General features: G+C 39.1%; 1 protein-coding gene across 1 annotated transcript in view; it reads left to right on the forward strand.

Moving 5' to 3' along the window:
- Positions 1–1449: 1449 nt before the first annotated feature.
- Positions 1450–24998, forward strand: part of Gucy2f (guanylate cyclase 2F, retinal) — a 100385-nt gene continuing 76836 nt past the window's right edge. The window contains 5 exon segments of the mRNA XM_008852962.2: positions 1450–1487; positions 1489–2001; positions 2003–2053; positions 2055–2173; positions 13293–13594. Coding sequence (XP_008851184.2) covers positions 1450–1487; positions 1489–2001; positions 2003–2053; positions 2055–2173; positions 13293–13594 — 1023 coding nt within the window.

The raw sequence follows: 24998 nt of genomic DNA on the forward strand, positions 1-24998 counted from the left end.
GAAATACTTCCTCTCACAAGTTGTTCTTGAATCATTTAAGCCAGTTTGTACTTGTTTATGAATATGGAGAATACTAGTTTGGTGGGTCTTTAAATATTCCAGGTGTGTTCCATATTGGTCTGTGTCTTTATATTCTGAGTCCAAATCCAATGGTCTCCTGTTTTTAGCTTACTTGGTTTTACAGGTTGTCATGTTCATAAATATTCTGTATTCTCAAAGCTTCATCATCCTTGGATTATATTATACCATTATATCTAGAATTACCTTTTTCTTACAGGCTTGTAAGACTGCACTGTGATGTCTTTTCTGATTTACTTTTAAGTGTTGTGGGTTCTCAGACTTTCTTCACTGATTACATATATATTAAACTTTTTGTGTGTTATGTGTGTGTACCTGCTTGTCTGTCTGTACATTATGTGCCTGCCGTGTCCTCAGAGGCTAGAAGTAGGTGGTGTTAGATCCCCTGGAATTGGAGTTACAGGCTGTTGTGAGCCACCTGATATGGGTGCTGGGAACTGAACCCATGTCCTCTGCGAGAACAATAAGTACTTTTAACTATTCAGCCATTTCTCTAGCCCCCTTCCTTGATATATGTAATCCTGGAGGAATTCATCTTAATTCTTCCACTGTTACATCTTCCACTATTACATCTTCCACTATTACATCTCCTCCTCCCTCGTCCTTCCTCTCCTGTTTTCTCTCCTACCCTCCCTTTCTTGAGGTTGAAGATATGAAGTGCTACATGTACATAGTTGTCAAAGAGTTCTGTATCTTTATCACAGCTAGAAATATAGGAAGTTTATAGTCTCCTCCCCTCTCCTTTCCTCCCTTTTCCTTGCTCTTCCTCTCCCCAAAGCAATCTTCCCTGTTTTCCTCTGTCTGAGCTACCTCACATACCACTTTTTACTCTGCATTGTTATTTTCTGTTTACACCTGCCTGTCTGTAGGAAAACAATATGGAGCGGAGGAGGAATGGACTTACTAGAAACTACAATAATGATAATATACCAAATATAATGCTAATGACTATCCAGGCCATGTTATAAGCACCTTCCATATGTTAACTCATGTAATCTTTACAATACTGTGAGGTGGGCAGTTATTACTAAAGTCAAATCAACTGGACTTGGTGATGGATTGAATGTGGAGGGTAGCCAATAAGGAGCCTCCATAATTTTAAGGGTTTTGACTGAAGCAAGTGAGTGAACAGTAGATGCCATGTACTGAGATAAGGACAAGAAGAGAAGAGGTTTTAGTTGAGTGGGGAAAGGAAATTTTCACCTTGGAATACTGCCATTATATTATAAGTGGTTTCTCCTGAAGCTTTGGAAATAGTGTAACGAATCTTTTCCTGTGGTTGACAGGCACTTGGAAAGTCCACTGTCCATCTTGGGAGAACAGAATAATCCTCCAGTAGCTCCTCAGTAGCTTGTTGGAAGCAGGAGGGCTATGTACCTGGGACTCTGGCCCTATTCTTGCCCTCTGTTGTTTTGCCATTTCCAGCAGACTTTCAGGACACCATGGCCTTGCATCCTCCAAGCTCCAGCTGTGCTTGTACCTCCTGGCCCTACTTTCTCTCATGCGGTGGATACAAGCAATCCCCTTCAAGATAGGGGTGGTGGGCTCTTGGACATGTGGTCCATTTTTCTCAAAGGCACTGCCTGGGGTTGCTGCTGGTTTAGCAATTAAACGAATCAGCCGGGACAAGTTATTTGATAAAGAGTCACTGTTTTGAATATGTGATTCTTACAAGGAAGACTGCCAGACTTCAAAGGCTCTCTTCACTTTCATTTCCCACCACCAGATGGCCTCAGGATTTGTTGGACCTGCCAACCCTGGCTGCTGCGAGGGAGCCTCACTCCTAGGAAACAGCTAGGACAAAGGGATATTCTCTTGGGCCTGTGTGAATCACGAATTAGATAATAAATACAGATAACCAATATTTTCTAGGACACTCCCTTCTCCTATTCGAGTACTTTTAACAGTCATGAAATATTTCCAGTGCTCATGCTGGGGTGATTGCCTCAGATGAAGACATCTGGGTTCATACAGCCAGTCTCAAGTGCTCTTCAGAGCCACGGCCTACCTGTAGGGGTCATCCTGACCACAGGACAAGACAGCCAAAGCATTCAGAAAGCGCTCCAGGGGATTCACCAGGCAGACATAATTCGCAGTGCTTGCTGAGACTTAAATGTAGCTTCGGGAAACATTCACATGACAATATCCAAAAGGTTTTCCGCCCTCATACCCTAGGCTAGCACATTATCCTCTAGTTTTTTATGGATTTATCCTCTTTCACTCTTATGCAGATCCCAAGACCGTGACTTCAAAAGAGCCAATCTCAGGGACACAATAGGGATCTCAAACACTCGGTGGTTCAGATGCCCTTGAGTACCAGTACCCGCCTGTTTTCACCACCTCGGTGGAAGAAGGACATTAAGAGTAGTGTAGCCACACACTCTGCCTTGAGGACCATAGCAGTATCAGACTAGGTACAACAGTATGTTCTTGTGGTTTCCTTTTCCTCTGATTTTATCTTGGAGGGGAGATTTATTTTTGACTCCCTTCTGAGTAGGTCTTTCAGACTTGCCCAGTCCCCTTGTATCATCACATCTCATTTAGTACCTAACCGCTCTGAAGTCTTAAAGGCCTTCCCTTGCTCCCACTCCATCTCCCAGGGCAGCACACAACTCCTTGGTATGGAAAGCACCTAGGTGATATATGAAAGCATGTCAAAATAAGAGTCCTTAAGTAATGGCATGCCTCTCATTCATTCCAAGTGAAGTTTTATGCTCAAAGATGATTCTTGCAGAGGCAATAGGCAAAATGTGCCACAAAAGACTTAACTCACTGAAGCTACAGTTACAAAGGGAGTTTGGATTGTTTTAGGAGGGTAGGACCCTTCCTGGGTCTCTGAAATCAGATTATTTTTTCTTACACTTATGATACCTGGTTTCGATTTTTTTCTATGGCATCTTTTAAAAAAATAATAAACCTCCACTTGATGTACCTCTGGAAGTGGCAGAGATTTGGGGGAAGACTGTTTATTGTCCCATTGCATCCACTTCATCACTTTGGGACCTATAGTTCAGAAACTGCTAGTCAAACTGATTACTTCTAGAATTAGTCCTGGTCTCAGTCATTTTCTTAACACAACAACAGATTTGTTAAAGGATGTTCCATCTTAGGCCTGGCTTATAACTAGAAGCCCATTTTAAGTTTCAAATGTCTCTTGTATTTTACCTTAATTATGTTCATAGTGGGAGAGCGAGGGCAAGACTTTCGGCTCTAGGCATCACAGTTGTCTGCTTCCCGCTCCAGTCTATAAGATTTTACAATTAGTTGTTAAGCAATCAGCGTGGCTCTGATTACTTAATAACAGAACTTATTAACACACAGAATTATTTTTAAAGATATAAAATCATTTCCAGGGAAAAGCCATGCCCCAAACAGAAGATATTTACTATCATAACCTTATGTTACATAGCTTCATGAAGCCTAGTGTCACTTATGTTTACATTCCATGAATGTTGCACATCTCACTCATTCTAAATACTATACTTTGAAGTGATATTTTGGCCCCTGCCGTGAAATGTGAATAAATCCAGGCCCTTGGTTCTGTCAGAGTGAGAAAAATTGTGACTGAGTGCTGACCATCACCAACTGATTTGTGGTAGAGAGGTAGTAAATGTGCTTTTTTTTTTTCTTTCTTTCTTTCTTTTTTTGGTCAGGAGTTAGGAGTTCTCACTGTAGCTGCCCACTAGATTTACTTGAACAACTTTTCAAAATGAGTGGAGCCACCTCCAGAGATTCTAATTGGATTGGTCTGTGGTGGGGCCTCAGAAAAGGTCTTTTAAAATAACTTCTCAGGTGCAACCAGTGTTGAGACCCACTGCTTTTAACTTAATGGAAATGCAAATAAATGTTCCTCATTTGAAGTGACCAGTAGTTTTTGCTTTAATAAGACTTTGTTTACTCAGAACCAGAATGTATTCTTGATAACAATATGGATAAGCCCACTAAAGAGATAGGAATTTTGAGATGGAGGGCGAAAGCCTAGAGAGAATGTTTTAGGAACAATGAAAGATACTATTTAACAAGGACAGCAACAACAGTGGAGGGCGGGCATGGGGCGGACTCTGAAAGAGAAAATATAAGGAGTCAAGATAAACGTCTGCTACAGTTTTTCCCTCAGGTTTCTGACTCAGATGAGGTGTCTCAGGAGCTCAGTAATGTCACAATGTGATTGGGTGTGGGAGCAGAGAAACTGAGTTTTAGGTTGGGCTGTAGACTATGACTACAGAGCTCTCTAGAATGATCAAGGAATATGTGGGTCCCTCAGTCGGTATACTCAAGTGTTGGTATCTGAGGCCTGTGGGTGAAACATGGTAGTAAAAATTGCGTAAGGGGCGTGAGTGGTAAAGAAAATAAGCCTTTAGGTCATTTCAAAGAAGACCTGTTAGGCTGTGAAACTAAGAGCTCTTAACATGGAGACTAACCAAAGTTTGAAATTCTCCACAGGATGACATCATGGTCACTCAATAGTGTTATGTTTCTCTGAGAAAATATAAAATTGGTGACGTGGGAAAATAACTACTTTTCAATGTTTTAAGAAGATAATATGCTTTGTTTTTGTTTTTCACTTGATCATTTGTTGAGAATAGTGCTGCAGCAGGTGGGAGCATGAGAAGCAGCATCTAGGGAAATAAAATGGAGCATCAATGCTCTAAACAAGTAGCTCGTGACAGAGGGTCCCATGAAAATTCTGGAAAGCATGTGGGAAGCAGCCAGCAGCCAAAGAATATGAATTTGACCAACACAGTAGTGAAGATCTTTAGAGCAGAGCAGACACAACACAGAACAGACCAAATGTCTAGTTCCTTTTCCAGCTCCTCTCACTTAGTGGGATTGAAGCTGTCATGGATTCCTAGCTATTATATACTTTGATTGTGATGAATTAAAACAGCACTGGCATTTTTGTATGATCTCAGCAGAGAAGGGCTGAGGAGGATAGGGGTTAAGTACGTCACTGCTTCCTGGCTGCAGACTGGTTGGTTCTTAACACTGTGGACTCCCAGGAAGCCTTCAGAGTAAAATATTTTGTAATATACAAAGTACAGTGGAAAGGATCCTATCCTTTGAAGAGGTCTGATAGTATTTGGAAGTAATAAAAAATAGTTGAAAGTTTAGTTCACAATAACAATGATGGCATTCCCATGTGACAATGGCAGTGGGTGAGGGTAGTGACAGGGATAGTGACGATGGGATGGATTCAAGAGAAGCACAGGCTATGACTACTGTTTGGTGTGCCAGCCCTTTTCCTTAAAAATTAATGTTCCCAATTAAGCCACATTACTGGCAGTTCACTGTAGTTAGAGGAAACACCTTTCTCAGAAACAAGTCTGAGTCATATTTACACAGTATGAAGCCATGGTCATTTAAATAGTCAAGTAGTAACACTTATAAAGCTGCAGATTTTTAGGAGGGGAAACAACAGAGGCATTATCAGATGTTGGGTCATAGAGACAATAACAACCACCATAATTCTACTTTATATGTAAATAGCACTCTCCAGCTTCCAAGGTATTTTGCACATAAATCATCTCATCTGTCAATATTTTTCAGGAGGTGGCTTTTTTTTTCACTTCAAATTTTACAATATAATGAGGTCGCTAAAGTCTCAGAGCAGGGGGATTCAGCCTTTTCCAGGTTCTCAACTCATTTCTTTTAAATCTTAGAAGCGATTGCCAATTATCTTTATTTCTAACAAAGTCAAATGGAGGTATTAGTCAAAGACAAAGACCTCAATTTGCAGTCAGGGATACTGTGTGGGATTATGTAGGTTTCCCCTGCACATGAGAATTTAGTTTAGTGGGTATGGGGGCTAAAATTCCATGCACTCTGCTCCTCCAACCGTGAGCCCTGCTGGAGGTTTTTGTCCTGGGACACAAAGGAGTATTCATTCACTCCCCCAGCAAAGCACCTGAGGGATTGCATTCACCCAGGGGGAGTTCCTTTTCTAATTCTTACAAAGTCCAGCAGGAGGCCTTACCTCCAGCTCTTCAGAGGATTTTTCAAATGACTATTTCAAGCCCTCCTGTCTTCTCCTCTTGGTGAAATCCTTTTAATTTGAGATTACCTTGTTTTTGGATCTTTTGGGGCTTCCTTTAAATCCTTCCAAATTGGGTTTACTTCTTTATAACAGTCAAAACTGCCCTCTCTTCTCCCCAAATTAGATGCAATTTGCTGTCTTCATAGCCAGGGATCTGGGTAGCTTCTGTCTATCATATTCTTGCACATAAAATAACAATAACTATGATGATAACCAATATTTATTGAGAGTTTATTATGTGCTTGGCATTTAAAAAATTTTATTTTATTTTTAAGAATTTCAACGTCGGGCGTGGTGGCACACGCCTTTAGTCCCAGCACTTGGGAGGCAGAGGCAGGCAGATCTCTGTGAGTTCAAGGCCAGCCTGGTCTACATAGTGAGTTCCAGGCCAGCTGGGGCTATAGGGGGACCTTGTCTCAAAAAGACAAAGAAAAAAAAAAAGAAAAAAGAATTTCATACATGAGTATTGTCTTTGAATTATTACCATCCTTTCCAGTCCCCCTCCAACTCCTCCATGTTCTGCCTTCTCAATTTCTTATCCTTTTCTTTATTAGTTACATATATATATGTATATGTTTATATATATATAATGCACTGAGTCCACTTAATAGTGCTAATGTGTACCTGTTTAGGTTTAGGGCTGCCCATCTAGTCTCTTGAGAAAACTGATTCTTCCTCCATCAGCTTCCATTGATTATCTGTAGCTCTTCATCCAGTGGTGGGACTCCATGAAATTTCCCTCATTCAATTTGGCATGCCACCTGTTTTTGTCATTGCACAGACCTGGTTAGACTACCGTACTGTGGAGATTTCATTGGTGTAGCTTCCCATCATGCCTAGAGTTATGCTAGGCATTTTGAAAAGTCTTTGTATGGACTATTTCATTTAATGCTTTCAATGTCCTTCCATATAAAACAGGACCGATTATTGCTTCCTAATTTTGTAATACCTCTGCTGCAGAGGAGTTAAATAACTTGCTTGATGTCACACAGCTAGTGAATGGGGAAACCAAAATATACTTATTCAGGTTTATCTGAAGCAGTAGGTTTCAAATCTATGTGAACACCAGACTCTTCTGAAGGGCTTTGTAAACCGATTTGCTGAGCCCATTCCCCAAAATTTCTGATTCAGAGAAGCTGGAGTGAGGTACAGAATATGTATTTCTAATAAGCTCCCAAGTGATGTTCAACATCTTGGACCATGGACTATACTTTGATAACTAGTCTATTGAAAGATCTTTACCGCTTCCTCTCCACTTGAGATATGCTTCTAAAAATACATACTAGAGATCCTGTGTTCTTCGTATGGTATAATATTCAGTCGTTCTGTTTTTCTTTCTTAATTCTTGGGCCCAATGATGAAATTGTTTTAAGTGCCTCATGGTGTACCAGGTGTCAACCCTGTTTCTAACAGTAGTAACATTGATACTGGTAATACTGTGGTCAATGGTGTCACTGCTGTACATAAATATAAATGGGGAAAATACAACTTGCCTTATGAATGGGTCCACTCTCAGCAATGATCAAATCATTAAAGGCCTAGAATTAAAGGAAATCTCTATGCTTCCTCCATCCTGGGGATGATGGTGATAATTCAAAGACAACAGTCATGTATGAAATTCTTAAAGTAAAAGTTTTAAAAATTTAGATTTTTTTTGTCAATACAGCAGCTTAGGAAAAACTGTAAGAGACATATATTGCAAAGTGTGAAGAAACATTAAAAAAAAGTTATCTTGGGCTGGTGAGATGGCTTACCAGGTAAAGGGTCTTGCCACCAAGTTTGACAATCTTGAGTTTGAATTCTGGAACCCACATGGTAGAAGAAGAGAATCAACTCCCACATATTGTCTTCTGATAACCACTGTGCTATGATATATATGTCCCCCCCATACATAAATGTAATTAAAAAACAAAAATTAAGCCAGGTGTGGTGGCATACACCTTTAATCCCAGCACCTAGGAGGCAAAGGCAGTCAGATCTCTGAGAATTCAAGGCCAACCTGGTCAACATAATGAGTTTCAGGCCAGCTGGGGCTGGAACTCATTTGGGCTACAGGGCTACAGGGAGACCCTGTCTCAAAAAAAAAAAAAAAAAAAAAAAAAATTAATAAGGTAGCAATACCCTGTCAGAAGAAGAAAAAAATATTCTGAGAATAGAATAGAATAAAAATAAAACTTATCTCAAGCTGGGTAGCAACGATAAAACAATAAATACCAGTTTAGTTGGGTACCAAAAAATCATGGTCTCATGCAGGCAGAATAAATTATTGGCTGTTATGTGTTTCTATCATCATTCTGATGTGCGTTATGGTATGGAAGTGGTAACGTCAGGACTTAAAGGCTGAAAGTGCATGGGGTTTCCTCAGCTGACAGACACAGCTAGCCATGCATCACCTTGTGCAGTGCCCTTTTCTTTTTTTATGTTCATTTATTATTTACTTAATGCTGATATATTAAAATATATATAAGACAGACATCTCCACTAACGGTGACTCCTGTCATCTGTCTGGCAGGCATTCTACCCAGTCTATCAAGTATGTGCTGAAGTGGATGCTAGCATTGAGAAGATGTGAGCAATCTCCATAGAAAGGGTTCCACAGACTGTTCCTGGTCTTCAAACACCATGTTTCTTAAAGTATACTAAATCCCTCTTGAGGGGGAGTGGTGGCCCCTCAAGTTAACCACAGTTGTGGCTTGGGGGCTGGGAAGCATTCAGATTTCAGAGCCTCACATCTTCTTTATGCATAGTTATTGTATAGTTGGCTGGTAGAAAACTGAGAGGGAGATGGTATGAATATGCTTCTTTTACAAGATGGCTAGTTGGGGTAAATTCTTGGAGAGGATGATACCTGAGATAAGTCTATATGTCCTCTTCATTCTCTGGTCTGTCTTCTTTCACTCTCAGTAAATCATTACACTGAAATAAGTTAAAATGAATGCCAATGGGAGGAAATGACACAGAAAGTTTCAAATAAAAGTCAAGAGCAGAAGACTGGTGAGTTTCTGGTAATTGAGAGCAATATTGCAGGCTCTCAAATATAAATGTAGTCCTAAGAACTACTTCAGCACTAGTTAGTGGAACCAGTTCCATCTTATAAGGGTGGGACTAGGCCAAGTTTTCACCACAGAGGATTTTATAGACAGAATATCTGTTCTGTGAGAGGTGAAGTGAGATTTCCCACGGTTTTTAGACAAAGCTTAACTATGTGTTTTGGGCTGATCTTGAACTTGTGTAGTCCAGGTTGGCTCTGCACCCACCATCCTCCTGCCCACTTTTCCCTAGTGCTTGGGATGATAGGTATGTAGAAGGATACCTGACAATGTGTGCACTTTGAAGAATATAAGTCATCTGTCTTAAGAAAATAGTGAGTAGAGAATTTCAATGGAGGAGGAGAAAGAAGAGTTGAGTAACTCAGGATCTGCCTTTCCCTGGAGTCTCTTGACATTTCTTGCTGATAACATTGAAGGTGAGAGAAGGTCCTGGATAGTTGGCTCCATGGTCTGAAGATATGGCTACTATTCAGCACAAATAGCGCTCAAATATCCCAAAGAATGTGCTCATATCATTTTGGTAAGATATGCTCTCTGGAGGATGTATTTTGTGGTCCTTGTTTTAGCTATAGAATGGCTTGGCTGTTAGCGCTCAAGATGGAAACTTACAAATTAATATTATTTGGTGCCCACCTGTTGACCCAAACCTTGTCTAGGATTTAAGTTTTCTGTATACTAATCCTTTCCTGACAACCACTTAGAGGTCAAACCCAATTTTAATGAATGTAATTTTGAGATAATAAAAGCTATTTAGTAAAAACCATCTTGTAGAACAGATGCATCCATAAATCCCTGTGCACGAAGCACTCAATTTATTAAATTAATATGCTGTTGTTTGAATTCAGTATTTATGCTTTTTACTTTAATTGTGTTCAATGGTAAGGCCTTGCCATGCAAAAATAGACAAGTCTGAGATTATTCTCTTTCAAGGCTTTCATTTGTTTATCTAAAAAATAAGATGGACAGGTTTGGCTAGATAGTCTCAAAGGGTTTTTCTAGTTATGAAAATTTGGGCCCTTATCTAGAATGTTATTAGTGTGTGCCAATGAATGAAAAATAGAGATTCAGGTTTAGGGGTAGGATCCTGGGCAAATTAACTTCACTAAGCAGTAAATATAAGGTTGGTGGTACCTATGCACCCAAGGGTATTACTTCCAATTTTTCCTCTATCTTAATAAAAATTCACTAGTTAATACTCTTTCCTCCTAAGAATCTGCTAGTATACATTCATCTAGAGAATGTTCATTGTCTGTATGTGTGTGTGTGTGTGTGCGCGCGCACGCGCGCGTACCCATACATATACACACTTGTATCAGGATACAAAGGTAAATAGGACACAGTTTCAGACTCTAAGAAGCCTGTAGTTTCATAGTAGAAACTGTCATACATAAATAAGGGCAATAAATATGGAGGGTGTCATGATAGAAGTCCGTTGATCGTACAGTAGAGAAGTGAAGCCAGTGTTAATTTGAGCTTTGAGTGCAGGAAGCTTATTGGTGATCATGTATAACATCCATGAAGGAGAAAAAACTAGAGAATCGGTTAACAATAATTGAATAAAAAAAAATCCTCATCTGATCCCAAGGGGTGCTCTGGAGCTGGCACTGCAAGAATTGTGATAGAGTCTGGGACTTTTGATCTCCATGCACACTTCTGATTAGGTGAAGGCTAACCAGAGGAAGGGCTGTAGTGTGCTAATCCTTGTTTTAATGACATCTCTCCAGGAGTCAAAAAACAAAGAACAAACAAACAAAGAACAAACAAACAAACAAACCTTGATTTGTAGAGCTTGCTGATTTCCATAGTATAAATCACTCCTACCATGGCCAATTTCAAGCTACTAACACAGTGTTAAATGGCTTACAGATTCCTTGAAAATATAATCATAGGCTCCTGTAAGTCAACCCATCAGCTTCAGCACACTGCTGAAGGCTTGTGACCTTGTGAGAGGTGGCTCTCTTCAGCTGAGGTTAATTATCAGTTAGGCATTAGCTATTACTTGCTAACATTCCCAGTAGCTAAGGAAATGAGTACTTCAATCCTGAAGTGTGTTTCTGGATGGTACATCATAATAGCACCCACTACATCTACTTATGTGTCTCTCCACCAACAGAAAGCACTTAGTTCTGTTTAACATTTTCTATGCAGCAAAGTAATTTCAATATCCCTCAAGGGAATTAAGTGGAACTGTATTAAGTAACCTTGATCAAGTCAGTTTATCACTGCCTTTGCAGAAGAAAGGTGCTAATGCTGACTTGTTTGTGAAGAATACAGTTACACTAGCCAACTAACTGAAGCACATGATTTGGCTCCCCTCTCCAACAGTCATATGACTTGAGAAATTGAGAATTCATGTTTGATAGTTTAGCTAAACATAGGGAGGGTGTTGCCTTCAGTTCTAGTTTCTCTTCCTAAATCTAACTCTTGGCTTGTTAAACCTCTTTGGCATTATATCTTGTCACTTTACATTATGTAATTATGAACAACTGAAGTTTAACTCTTTGTGTGGCTCATGAAATAGCTCCAATGATATCCTTAGAGAATTCTTTGTCATTTTTAAAAAAATTGTTTATTTTTATTTTATGTGTATGACTGTTTTGCCTGCATGTATTTAAGTGCACCATTTGTGTGTGATGCCCATGGAGGCCAGAAGAGGGCATCACATTCACTGGAACTGGAGTTTTGATGATTGTTAGGTGATGTGGATGTTGGGAACTGAACCTGGATCCCCTGTAAGAGCAGCTAGTACTCTTAACTGCTGAGCCATCCATCTCTCTAGCCCCATTCTTAGAGAAGTCTAGGGAAAGTTGGAACATCAGAACACATGTAAAACCTCTTAAGGTTATTATTTTGTAGGAGCTAATGATCATTTAAAAATTCATATTATTCTGGGTTATATGTGTCTTATATATGTGTTTAAAATCAATCTTATAAGTTACAAGGCTCACTTAAGAAAATTGAAGAATAACAACTTTAATTCCAAAAGAAAACTTTCCAGAAGTATTTAAAAAGTATAAAGAAGACTTTTGAAAGTAGATGAAACAATATGTTAATACCAAAAATGAGTCATTGCATGTATTTAAGCACCCTTAGTTCCTGAGATTAAAGGTTCCATGTAAGTGTGTATAATTAATATTTACCAGTGGTGGATAGGACTTTTGCTTTCTACAACGAGCTCAGAACACTTGCCAAGCATTATCTAATTAAACTACTCAATATACCTGTGAAACATATTGGAATCTTCATTTTAAAGATGTGAGCACTGAAGCACAAGTGGGCTTAAACTGAACTCATTTAGCATGCCAAGGACGAAATTGAATATAAGACTTCAGTCTCACCATCTAGCTGCCATTCTTCAACCGTGGCACCCTCTAATCCACTCTAGTCTAGCATAGCCTTGCCAAACAACATAGTTTTATAAGTCGAGGAAGAATTCAATTGAGTGCAAAGTAATTCCAATTACAGGGAAGTTAGATTGAAAAAGTTGAGCATATTGTCCATGATATTAGTAGCATTTTATAGGTGAGTACGTGTTAGTGCTATTCATTGGTAAGAGTGGGAACCATTGATCAAAATATTGGGGTGCACGTTTGTAGTGGGTAGAGAGCAAAAAGCAACAGCAGCTATGGGAATCTCTTCCATCTGTCTTTCTTAGATTCGAAGGTAGATACTTTTTATTGAGTCCTATGTACTAAGTCCATCATACGAGCTTTATCCATGAATTATCACTGCTTCTTCATGAAGTATTGTCACATCTATTTTATGGGTGAGGTAGACTGAGGGTAAGTAATCTACCCAGGGATACACAGCTAATTCCTGGTGGTATGAGGATATAAATTTAATGGCCCTTTCACCCTCAAAGCCTCTTTTGTTATGCTAAGCCAGCACCACTTATATTATTGTTCCTGTCTAGGATTAGGCTCTGCAGCTTGTAGGCAAGCGTCTCTTGTCTCAATATGCATCCTAGACTCCCCGAACATAACTCAGATTAACTTAGGACCTCAATATCTTGCTCATCCTGTAGGCATAGGAAAGATTGATTAGAACATATTTATTCATTTATTTATTTATCCCATGTTTGGTTTTTGGTGCTACAATGTACTACCATAACCTTGCTTTGTTGGTTTCAGCAATCATCATGTGTATGCATTTGGCTTTGACTGGGGGAGAGACCCAGACTCGATTCTTGGAATAGGTTCATGATCTGAAAATGACTGATGGGACTTAGGTCTTTGTTCCCCATGATGCTCTGCTCTATAGTTTACCTTATAAGCACACCCCCTACCAGGTCCTGAGGAACAATGCAGAGCTCCAGGAAGCATATGATGATGCGTTGACTATTACAGTAGGTTCCCAAGAAAAGACCTTCTACGAAGCCTACACAGAAGCTGCAGCTAGTGGGGAAATTCCCGAGAAGCTGGAATCACATCAAGTAAGTGCCGACTCACAAGTTGTCATGAGCTGAGAACTTCAAAGACTGAGTAAACAAATCGCTTTTTCCTATCACATATTCTGAGAATTAATTCCCTGTCAGATGAATAGCTGGCAATGTATTTTTTCCTACTCTGTAAGCTTTCTCTTCACTTTGGTAACTGGAAACAAGGAAACAAAAATATTTTAATATATGCTGGGTCTGGTCAGGGGAGGTAAGAAATCAGAACTGTTACTTGTGACTCAGGTTTGGAACCAATTCACCAATAAGACAAGTGAGTCGGCATATAAGAAAGTGCCCCTATATTGTTGAGAATACTAGTTATGGAGAATGTGATTTCTACCTGTCGACATTTGATCTTCCCAGTACTGAACCTGAGGATGAAACAGACTCATCTTAATCACAAACATTGCTGGACCACTGGATTCCTGCTCACTGAGGGCAGGCGTTTGGTAAAACATACAGTCTGGAGGAACAGAGAGGAGTGCATACTTCCTGTAGGTAATCCTGTCCCAAGAGAAAGAATACAGGAATGGCTGAGGTGTGCATGCTTCGGTCTTCCAACTAGCCAGTCAGATTAACATCACTACTGCTTTGTGGGGAGGAGTGGCGAAGTGGGGGGATAGAAGCTTGGAGAATTTTACCGGTAGAGCTGTTTTATGAAAGGAATCTTTTGGGTTGAGAAAGAAGTCCTCCCTTCTACTATAGGAGAAATAGCATTCACTGATGTATAAGTACACATATGTATAGAGATATTGAAGGTTCAAGTCATAGCTCCTGAAGGCCTAGAGGAAGAAAATGGGAGGGGAAGAAAGCAGAGAAAAGGGAGGAGTACAAAGGAGCACAAAGCAAAGAGGAAGAACACAAAGGAAAATGAAGGGAAGGCACCGAAGCAAATGAAGCTGGTTAGATTAGAAAAATACATATGGAAGTGTCCTTCCCTCCTTCCCTCACTTTCCTCTTTCCCACCCTCTCCTTGCTTCTCTCTCTCTCTCTCTCTCTCTCTCTCTCTCTCTCTCTCTCAGCAGAGTTGCACTATACAGCCCAGGCAGGCCATGAAAATTGCAATCCTCTTGCCTCCATCTCCCAAGTGCAAGGATTATAGTCATGTGCCTCCAATCCCAGCTCATACGAAGTTTCTATAGGTTAGAAGTTAATTGTAAATAGTAGGTATTTTTAAAAGCAGTTAGATGGGCTGGAGAGATGGCTCAGCAGTTAAGAGCACTGATTGCTCTTGCATAGGACCCGGGTTCGATTCCCAGCACCCACATGGCGGTTATGAACCATCCTTAACACCAGTTCCAGGGGAATATGAAGCTCTCTTCTGACCTTCTTGGCATCGCACAACATGGGTGCACTCACATACATGCAGGCAATGCCTTCGTATACATGAAATAAAAATAATAAATAAAACATTTTTAAAAAGCAGTTAGAATGGCATAAAACAGTTAGAATGGCATATAAATGTATTTTAAAGTTCAACCATTTATTAAGCGTATTGCATTAGTGCTATTAATTCTGACTGTAAGTAGCAAAGAGTTTAACACAAATTAGCCTATGTTATAATTGTTTTGCAATATATGAAACAGAGGCCTCAGGGTAGGTTAATCTAGGAGCTCAATAATGTCATCAATGAACCAAGTTCTTTTCATTGTTACATTTCCCAAGTCATAGCTTAGCCTCATAAACTGATTCCCTTTATGGTCCCAAAATGGCTGCCACAGTTGCAAACATATACAAATGCAAATGCCCTAAAATGAAAAATAGGAATGTTTCCCTCTTGAATCTTTGTTCAGGGTTGAAGAATTATGTTCCAGAAGTTCTACAGGCAGAATTCTCTCCACACTCTTTTGGTCACAATTGTGTCCCATACACGTCTCTACATCAATAATCTGGAAAAAGGAAAAAGACCATTGTGACTAACCCTAGAGCTGTCAGCAGAGTATGAGCAAGTGTGAAATTCAGTTAGCAATAAGATGGCTCAAATAGGCAAGGTGATTAGGTTTAAGTTTCACATTCTCTAATGTTATACTTTTATTTCTTTGTCCATTGGGGTGTTTCTCTCTGAATAAGTGATCTGGATGAAACTTAGTTTATATATGATTTCTTCCCCTCAGGGCAAAGAGTTCTCTTATTTTTTTCTATTAAGAGAATTTACTGTTAGAGATACTGACAGTGACTGGATTTGATCTGTATCACTACTGATATATCTATCAGGAATCTCTGGTTAAAGAGACACACACATACACACACATACACACACACTCATGCACACAAGAACACACACACACAGAGGGAGAGAGAGGGGGGGGAGAGAGAGAGAGAGCGCTGAAAATAAGTGTTCAGTTTAGACAGGAACTGGAAGAATTTCTTAAATTGCTAAGAATGCTTGGTCAAACCAGTTCTTTTGTATTGTACTTACAAGCAGGTAATCAGGTGGTGAATTTGTGTGCCCTTTAAACCAATGCTATGGCATCACATAAATACAGTCTGAGAAGTCATTTTGTTCTTTTAATCAACTATGTCATTCAGGGAAGAAGAGAGGTGTGTGTGTGTGTGTGTGTGTGTGTATGTGTGTGCATGAGTGCGCGTGTGTGCACTGTAATATGTATGAACAGATATATTGATATAAAAAACTGAGACCTTGCACTCTTGATATTTGATTCAATCCCTTTGAGCCTGTGGAAAACATAAGGTAATTAAGGTGAAAAAGACGCCATTAGCTTGGTTGCTAGGCAGCCTGCACTTTGCTTTCGACGAGGAAATAGAGAGAGCTACAACAAAGAAGGCAATGCTTATTTTTTTTAAAAGCCTGCTTGGATGCATTTCTACTCCCACTTTGCAGGTACCCAGGCTAAACCTTTATAACCAAAGAATGATAGTCGAGAATTATCTTCATGTCTCTGGTAAACAAAACTCCCATTTTTCCAAATTGTTGTTATATCAGGAAGAGCATATAGTACGGGGTTAGGCAAACTTAGTTTTAAACCCCAGCTGTGTGGAGAAAGGTTGATCAATGAATGTTCAGTTACAGCTAGACAGGAGTAAGGAGTTTGGGTATACTAGTGTATGGTAGGGTAGATATACAGAACAAGCAGTACTATGTTTTTGAAAAAGCTAGAAGAAAGGATTTTGGGTGCTTTTGTTATTAAGAAATGATAGACTATGCCAGGCATGGTGGTATACACCTTTAATTCCAGCACTCTGGTGGCAGAGTCAGGTGGATCTGTGAGATATACATAGTGAGTTCCAGGCTAGCTTTGTCTCTAAAAGACAAAAAAAAAAAAAAAAAAAAAAAAGAAGAAGAAACTATAGATTCTAACAATGACATCTTATTTATGTTAGTGATCTGATAAATGCTGTAATATTTGAGATGTTCTACAAGGTATATATGTATAAAAACTTCACACTGTATTCCATGAACATGTACAAGTTTTGTGTTTACATACCACCTCACATGAACAAAAATGAAACCATAAATTTCCAGTTTTCATTCTTGCTATTTTGAGAAAATTGCTTGGCGTTTATGACTTAGTTTCTTCATCTGTAAAACAAGCAGGTGTATCTTCTGGATTATTCTGAAGTTTAAACAGAGTAGCATATATAAAGTGAATAGCTGAATTCTTGGCTCACACCTATGTTATTTTCTGCTTTTCCTCATTTGATGCTAGCATGACTTTGAAGACCCAGCACTCAAGTTACAGGTTAAATTCAGGTTCCTTCATTTTTTAATTTTATTTTTTATTGAATTTTTGCAATTTTTATATAATATGGTTTGATGATATTTTTATCCCCTCCTCATCTGCACCACTCCCTGCTATATAATATACCCTATAGAATCTGATTTGTCTTCCCAAATGTCCTTCAGTGTGGGTCCATCCACTGGGCCCACCAAGTGTCCCATCCCTGTAAGACACTGTCTCCTCCTCTCCCAGCAGACATCAATTGCCAAAAGTTCCTTAGGCTGGGTTTGGATTTCTTACCCACTTTTCCATGTCTATGCTGGGATTTTGTCTGGTTTGAGCTTGCATGGGACTTGTGCATACTGTGCACATTGTGCATGCTGTGAGTTTATATGAATAACTGACCAACTATCTGGAAGACTCTGATTCCTTGTGGTCATCCACTGCTTCTGGCTCTTACAGTATTTCTGCCTCCTCTTCCAAAATGATCCCTGAGCCTTGGGAGGTAGAGGTTTGAAATAAGTGTCCTATTTTGGGATAAATATTCAGCAACCTCTTTCTCTCTGCACATTGGACAGTTGAAGGTTCTGTGTTAATAACAATCTGCTGCATAAGGAAACTTCTCTGGTGAGAGCTGAGAGGTACATTCATTTTATGTGTAAAAGTTGTATTGATGATGTATCACTTAGGGTTAAATATCTCATAGATATTTATTCTCTGCATTTGGTCAATTCTGGAACTCTGTAATAGTTTCCATATATTGCAAAAAGAAGCTTCTTTGATGACAGGTGAAAGGTACGCTTGTCTGTAAATATGAGGATACATATTTAAAATAAAATAAGAAATTGTATTGGTGTAGGGAATGTGGCAAAAGTAGGTTTATCTCTAGGATCTATGACCTCTCCTGCCATGTGTTTTTGGCTATGTTTATAGTATCGCACATGAGATCCCTCCCATTGAGTTGGCCTTAATTCCAATTAGACAGTTGTTGATTACATTCTAGATAAAATACTCAAAATACCCAGCCTTCTTTTTTATTTTAAAGTTTTTACATATTATATTAAAATTTTAAACTTTAATTGGGTTACATAAGTTTCTTTACATGAAAGCATAGAATGGTTCTTTACATGCAAGCATGGAATATACTTTGAGCATATTATCTCCATTCCCAGCAAACCTCCTCTTCGTCATTCTTCTACGCCCCCCCCCCATTATTCCCTTTTCTTCCCCTAGACAGTTTAACTTCTCTTTACATGAAACATGTACATATTGATGTTATGTATCAGGTGTCCATCAACATAGGAATGCATAAAGAAATGTGGTTTAAAAACACATTGAAATGCTTTAAACACAAAGACTAATGAATTTAGGTAGCTGTAACACCAAATTCTACCCAGGGAGACCCACGCACTCTCTCAGTTCCTAAGCCCATGCTGTCCTGATGCCCAACTGACAAAACTGACACTGCATTCCATTCGGGTTTTTGTATAAAGTTTATGATGTCCAAAAGAAAGCTATTTACAAAGGCATACATTCATGGGCTCTTTCCCCTACATCTTGGCTGAGCTTTTTGAGATCTGTTGCCTCTTCCCAGCTTCCTCAGCATCTGTCCTTAGGCCCTCCCCTTTGTGCAACTGAAGCTGACCGATTGGGTGGGAGGGATGACTGCCTCCCCCTCTGTCTACTGGGTCTCTTAGGGTTCAGTGCTCGTTCTCTTGGAGGACTCACCTATCCAACAGTAGTGATTCCAAACATCAACCGTCATGTTAAAATGATGTGCTTGATTGTGTATGTGATTAGTATAGAACACATTTTTACATCCTCAATTCCTTTTTAATGATTTTTTGTGTTTAAAATTAAGTGCACGGGCTGGAGAGATGGCTCAACAGTAAAGAACACTGGCTGTGGGGCTGGAGAGGTGGTTCATCGGTTAAGAACACTGTTCTTGCAGAAGACCTGCGTTTGAATCCCAGCATCCACATGGCAGCTAACAACTGTCCATAACTCCAGTTCCAGGGGATCCGACAGCCTCTTCTGACCTCTGTGGGCATTGCACGACATGGGTGCACTTACCTACATGTAGGCAATACATGTGTACACATAAAATAAAAATAATAAAAAATTAAAAAAAAAACTTAAGTGCTTAGGGCTGAAAATACGGCAGGAATGCATAAAGAAATGTGGTTTAAAAACACATTGAAATGCTTTAAACACAAAGACTAATGAATTTAGGTAGCTGTAACACCAAATTCTACCCAGGGAGACCCACGCACTCTCTCAGTTCCTAAGCCCATGCTGTCCTGATGCCCAACTGACAAAACTGACACTGCATTCCATTCGGGTTTTTGTATAAAGTTTATGATGTCCAAAAGAAAGCTATTTACAAAGGCATACATTCATGGGCTCTTTCCCCTACATCTTGGCTGAGCTTTTTGAGATCTGTTGCTGCCAGTGACCTACCAAGATGGTGACTTTCTGCTGCTTTCCGGTTTCCTCAGGGTCTGTCCTTAGACCTTCGCCCTCATGCAATTAAAGTTGACCAATGGGGTGGGAGGGGTGACTGTTTCCCCCTCTGTCTATCAGGTCTCTTAGGGTTCAGTGCTAGTTCTCTCAGAGGATACACCTATCCCACAGTAGCTTTGCACACTCTCAAAGTTCCCTGATTACTTGTAGAGGGACTTTCAGTATTTCCAGGTTTCAGCATTATTTGGCTTTGAGAATTTTAAATGGTTTTTCTCAGACTAAATAATACCATTTATTCAGTGCCCATTTGTTTCTGGCCTGCTGCTTTTTATTCCTTTTTAACCAACATGTAAGCAAGTATTTATTGAGTACCTGCCATGTGCTAACTATGCTGAAGTAACAAGGGAAAAAGCCCAAAAGAAGACAGGGAAGATTTCTGTCAGAGCCAGTCTACAAAAGCCAAGTAGATGGGCATTTTACCAACTCTATGTTTAGTGACACCAGTTTGGTAGCTTGGTAAGAGTGTTTGCATGACCAGAACTTGGAAACATTACAAACCAAACTTTTATCCTGTATATAGAATCACTGTTAAACATTTACTAGCATATTGCATTTTCCTGCTCTTACGGGGCTTAAATTCTAGTGACACAGAGATAATAAACAGATAAACAAATGCATTAAAATATAGATGTATAATTAACACATTTTCATATTAATAGAATCCAATATGATATTTCTATATGTGCACTTATCATGCATTCATGGTGTCCAGCCACATTTCTACTCTAGAGATCCCTTTCCCATCCCTCTCTCTGTAGCACCCTGCCCTGTCCCAAAAAAGTTCCTTCTAATTTATTTCTGTCCCCTTTCCTTCTTGTCCTTTCTTTTCTCTAGAGATCATTATTCCATTTTGTACTTCCACATGTTGTTATATTAGTTTCTTTAAATGAGTGAGAGAGGGTGGTATTTGTATTGCTGGCTTGTTTTGCTCAACATGATGCTTTTTAGTTCCATCTATGTTGCTGCCGATGACAAGATTTTAGTTTTTAATGGGTGAGTAGTATTCCACTGACCTCCTTTTTCTTTAAACAGTCAGCTGTTTAAAGGCATCTGGATTGATTTCATATTTTTCCTACTATGAATAGTGCTAAAAGTTGGAGATGCAAGTATTTTTTAATCCAAATATTTCATCTCCTTTGTATATATATTGAAATAATCTTTTAATTGTTTTACTGTTCTTTTATATGTCCCACATATTTAAGTTTTCCTTACTGAATTTTTCAACTTTGTGTTTAGTGTTATACTAATTCTTTTAAAATGCACAGCTATAATATTTTTAATTTCCAAGAGTTCATTCTTTTAATTTAATATCACACCGTTTCATCAGTATAATACATTTGTCCTTTAGTATTTATGGGGCACTGGTTTTAAAATCACCACAGGGGACTGAAGAAATTGCTCAGTGGTTAAGAGCACTGGCTGCTCTTGCAGAGGACTCAGGTTCAGTACCCAGTACCCACATGGCTTCTAACCCTATAACTCTAGTTCGAGGGGACCAAATGCTCTCTTGTGGCCTCTGCAGGCACTGTACACATGTAGTACACTTACATACATGCAGGCAAAACACTCATACACAGAATATAAGAATAAATATAATATTCAAAAATAAAAGTATTTACTAAAAATAGATCCCTCATAGATCCATGCATGCTCACATCCGTTACATAAAGTGGTATAGCATTGATATGTAACTTATGTTTAACTCCCATATGATTTGAAACACCTTAATATAACCTACAATAGCTAATACAGTGTAAGTGAGATGTACATATTACATTATTTAATTTGGGGAATAATAAAAAGAAAAAAAGGCTCAATATAGACAGTACCCCCAATAGAATGTGAAAATGCATACATATAAATTTATGTACATGTAAATTTATATGTGCAAATATATACATGCAAATATGTATGTTACAGTTTTTGAGACCTGCATTCAGTTGAAGTTGTAGATAGGGAACCCATGGCTATAGAGAGCTTTATTTCCATCAAAGTATCATAGCTTCTTTGAAGTTCACTTCTGTTTTATCTTTTTTTCCCCCTTTGTTCCTAATTTTTCCTGTTTCTTTGTTTTGATCATTTTATTTTATGTTAGAAGCTTTCTTTGGGTATATGACATTCTGAGTGCCTGCTTATAGTTAAGCTCTAAAAGGCAGATTTAAAGGTTTATGTGCATGGTAGGTATGTTGAGTAGTGGGATTCTGTAGAGGGCAATTGGTTAACCACCTGTTATCCAAATTAATTTCATTTGTTTGTTTATTTTTGGTCAAGATTTGTAGCTTTTGACCCTTGAGTCAGTCACTTTGTTCAGAGAAGAGTCTTTATAATCCTACCACTAGAATTCTGGGCACAACTTTGGGTGAAGGAAACTTGAATTATCATTATTAATTATGAGCACTTGATCTTCATCTCCACTTTGTGTGTACCACCTCATTTCTAAGTTTGTTTCTAGTGTTTCAGCTCTGGAGTTGCTTAGAGCAAATATAATATGTTTCTATGCTTCTTGTAGAGGACCACGTCTTCCCAGTGGCTGGGACACTTCTCAGGACAGGGGAATATCTAACTACACCTTCCTCAGATATTCAGAGTTCTTTCTTATTAATTCTTGACCTCACTCCCACTTGCATAGTACTTGGTTCTTCTAACTACTAATGCTTTCTAGGATTCTCAGGGTGCATAAGAGTTTCTTGCTTGTGAATATTCCCCTCTGCATACAGTTTGTTTGATTGGCCTCAACTCTGCTAAATCTTTTACCATTCCTACCACTTTCATCTTCATGTTCTCTGGTTCATGTTTGCAGACATCTCTTGGTATGAATAATGGGGTTTTAAGGTTTCTGATTATTGTTTTCCTTGTTGCTTGAGAGTGATATTGTATCAGGAAGTCTATGGAAAAAGCATGAAGGACAACGGAAGTAACAAAGGGTATATCTGATAGTCTTTCAGTGATGTTTTCCACAGGTCTTTAATTAATTCAACAAGTATTAAGTCCAGACATAGCACATTGGTTAAAAACATTAAAAGGAGATTACCTTAAATGTGGTTAAGCTCTCTATACTGTCTCTTCCTTTTAAATTGGACATAATAATGGTACCCATCTTACAGACTTGTCCTAAGGATTAAAGGAATGAAAACATTAATGAATTTGCCTGGAATGTAATAACCACTCAATAAATGTTAGCCATTATTATTAATAAAGCTGTAATTATTATTACTGTGAGTCAGGAACTATGAAGGGGACATAATGGAAAACAAAATATAAATAGATCTTTTCCTCAATAAAAAGTAATGGTTTTTATCGTTTGGGGACATTGGGGCTGAAACTAGTCACAGATTCAAGACAGAGACAAGGGACATACACATCATATTTCCAGGGTGATGTAACAGGTGGTGATATTTCTTCAGAAATGCAAACAATAGGAAGCATTGTGTATTCAATATTTACTCTGTACTAACTAGTTTGTATAAATGATCACAGTGAATTCTCAGGCTAACCTACAAATTAGATTCTAATATCTATATTCTATGGATAAGGAAATTAAGGTTCAAAGCAATTATAGCTGACATGTGACAGACATGGATTGAATCCAAAGATGCTACCAGAACCTGACCATGTAACCACACATTAGACTCACAAAACTAATAGCTAATGTTAGTGCTTTGCTAAAGCAAAGAACCATAACTGACTGATATTTTGATCTGAGCTGGTTTATTGGATTGTTTTCCTTGGATGTAGGAGGTACTAAGACTTTACAAGGACCCACAAAAAGAGAGCAGTAAATCAAAATAGAGAGTTTTAGGAGTGGGAAACCACTGAAGACAAACTTCCTAATTTGGTCTCGGGATGATTGAGCAAGGATTATCACTATGTACCTTTATACTTTGGCACAAAATAGACTTCTGAAATTAGGTTTTGATGCTTGAATTCTCCCTTTTTATTGTACCCTGATATTTGTTTTAAATGAAATTCTGTTGGCTACAAGTACATATTGCTGAAACAAACATTTTGGATATTTTCCCCAAGTGTGTCCTTGTACGGTGAAGCAAAGGGGAATCCTCTGGGTTTCTTAGGATGCTAGATTGTGTTGGGGAGGCTTATGTTCCTTATACATATTGTTTTCCTTACTGTAATATGGGTCCTTGGCAGGGGATCTCTAACCTGAAAGAGGTGTAGTTAGACTTGGAACATTTCAGGAAGAAGCCTAGCACACTGGGTAGGGAAAGGTTTTCCAAACCTCACAGCAATGACAGGTATCTTTGTATCTCACTCTACATAAAAGTACTGTGCTTGTAGGCATCATATTTGGTTTGAATGAAAATGTCCCCCATAGGTTCCAAGTATTTGGACAGTTTGTCCCCACATGGTGGCTCGGTTTTGGGAGGTTTTAGAAGGTGTGGCCATCCTGGAGGAAGCACGTCACTGGGGGTGGGCTTAGAGAGTTCTTAAGCCTTGCCAGATCTCCAGTCGCTCTCTTGCTTCCTGTGCCTGTGTGATGATGTGAGAGCTTAGCTTCTGCTGCTCCTGCTCCAGCCACCTCCAGTAACCATGCCTCCCTGCCATGACAGACTGTATTTCCCCTGGAACCATAAGCTCAAATAAACTCTTCCTTCTATAAATTGCTTGGGTCAGTGTTTTATCACAGCAACAGAATAGTGACTAATACAGTAATTGGTACCAGAGAGTGGGCTCTTGGCTGTGAAGATCCTGACCATGTGGAGTTTTGAAGAAATGTGGAAGACTTTGGAAGGCTGAGCTAGAAAAGTGGTTGATTGCTATAAGCAGGACATTCTAGTAGGGGCCTGGAAGAAAGTAGTCCTGAGAACAATGTAGTTCCAGAGGGAAATAAGGATTTAAGCAGCACTTGGGATATTTTGGCAAAGAGTCTGGCTGGAGTCTGCCCTTTACCTAAAGGCTTGCCTGAGGCTAAGTTGAAAAGCAATGGACTAACTTCTCTGGCAGAAGAAATTTCAGGACAGCCTAATGTAGAAATGGTGGTGTGGCTATTAATGATGAACATTATGCAGATCTACAGTGAAAGAGAGAAAATGGGACAGAAAGAAACACAGTTTGGATTGAAAAAGAGCACTAGGAAGATAAATGTTGGAGCCCTGGCATGTGATGGAGAGGATCCCATTGATAAGGAGATTAAAGTGATTAAGGAGATTAAAGTGATTAAGGAGGGGCCTAGAAATTCAACC

This window comes from Nannospalax galili, unplaced genomic scaffold (genome assembly GCF_000622305.1).
Source record: "Nannospalax galili isolate Female #2095 unplaced genomic scaffold, S.galili_v1.0 scaffold25, whole genome shotgun sequence".
Taxonomy (NCBI): Eukaryota; Metazoa; Chordata; class Mammalia; order Rodentia; family Spalacidae; genus Nannospalax; species Nannospalax galili.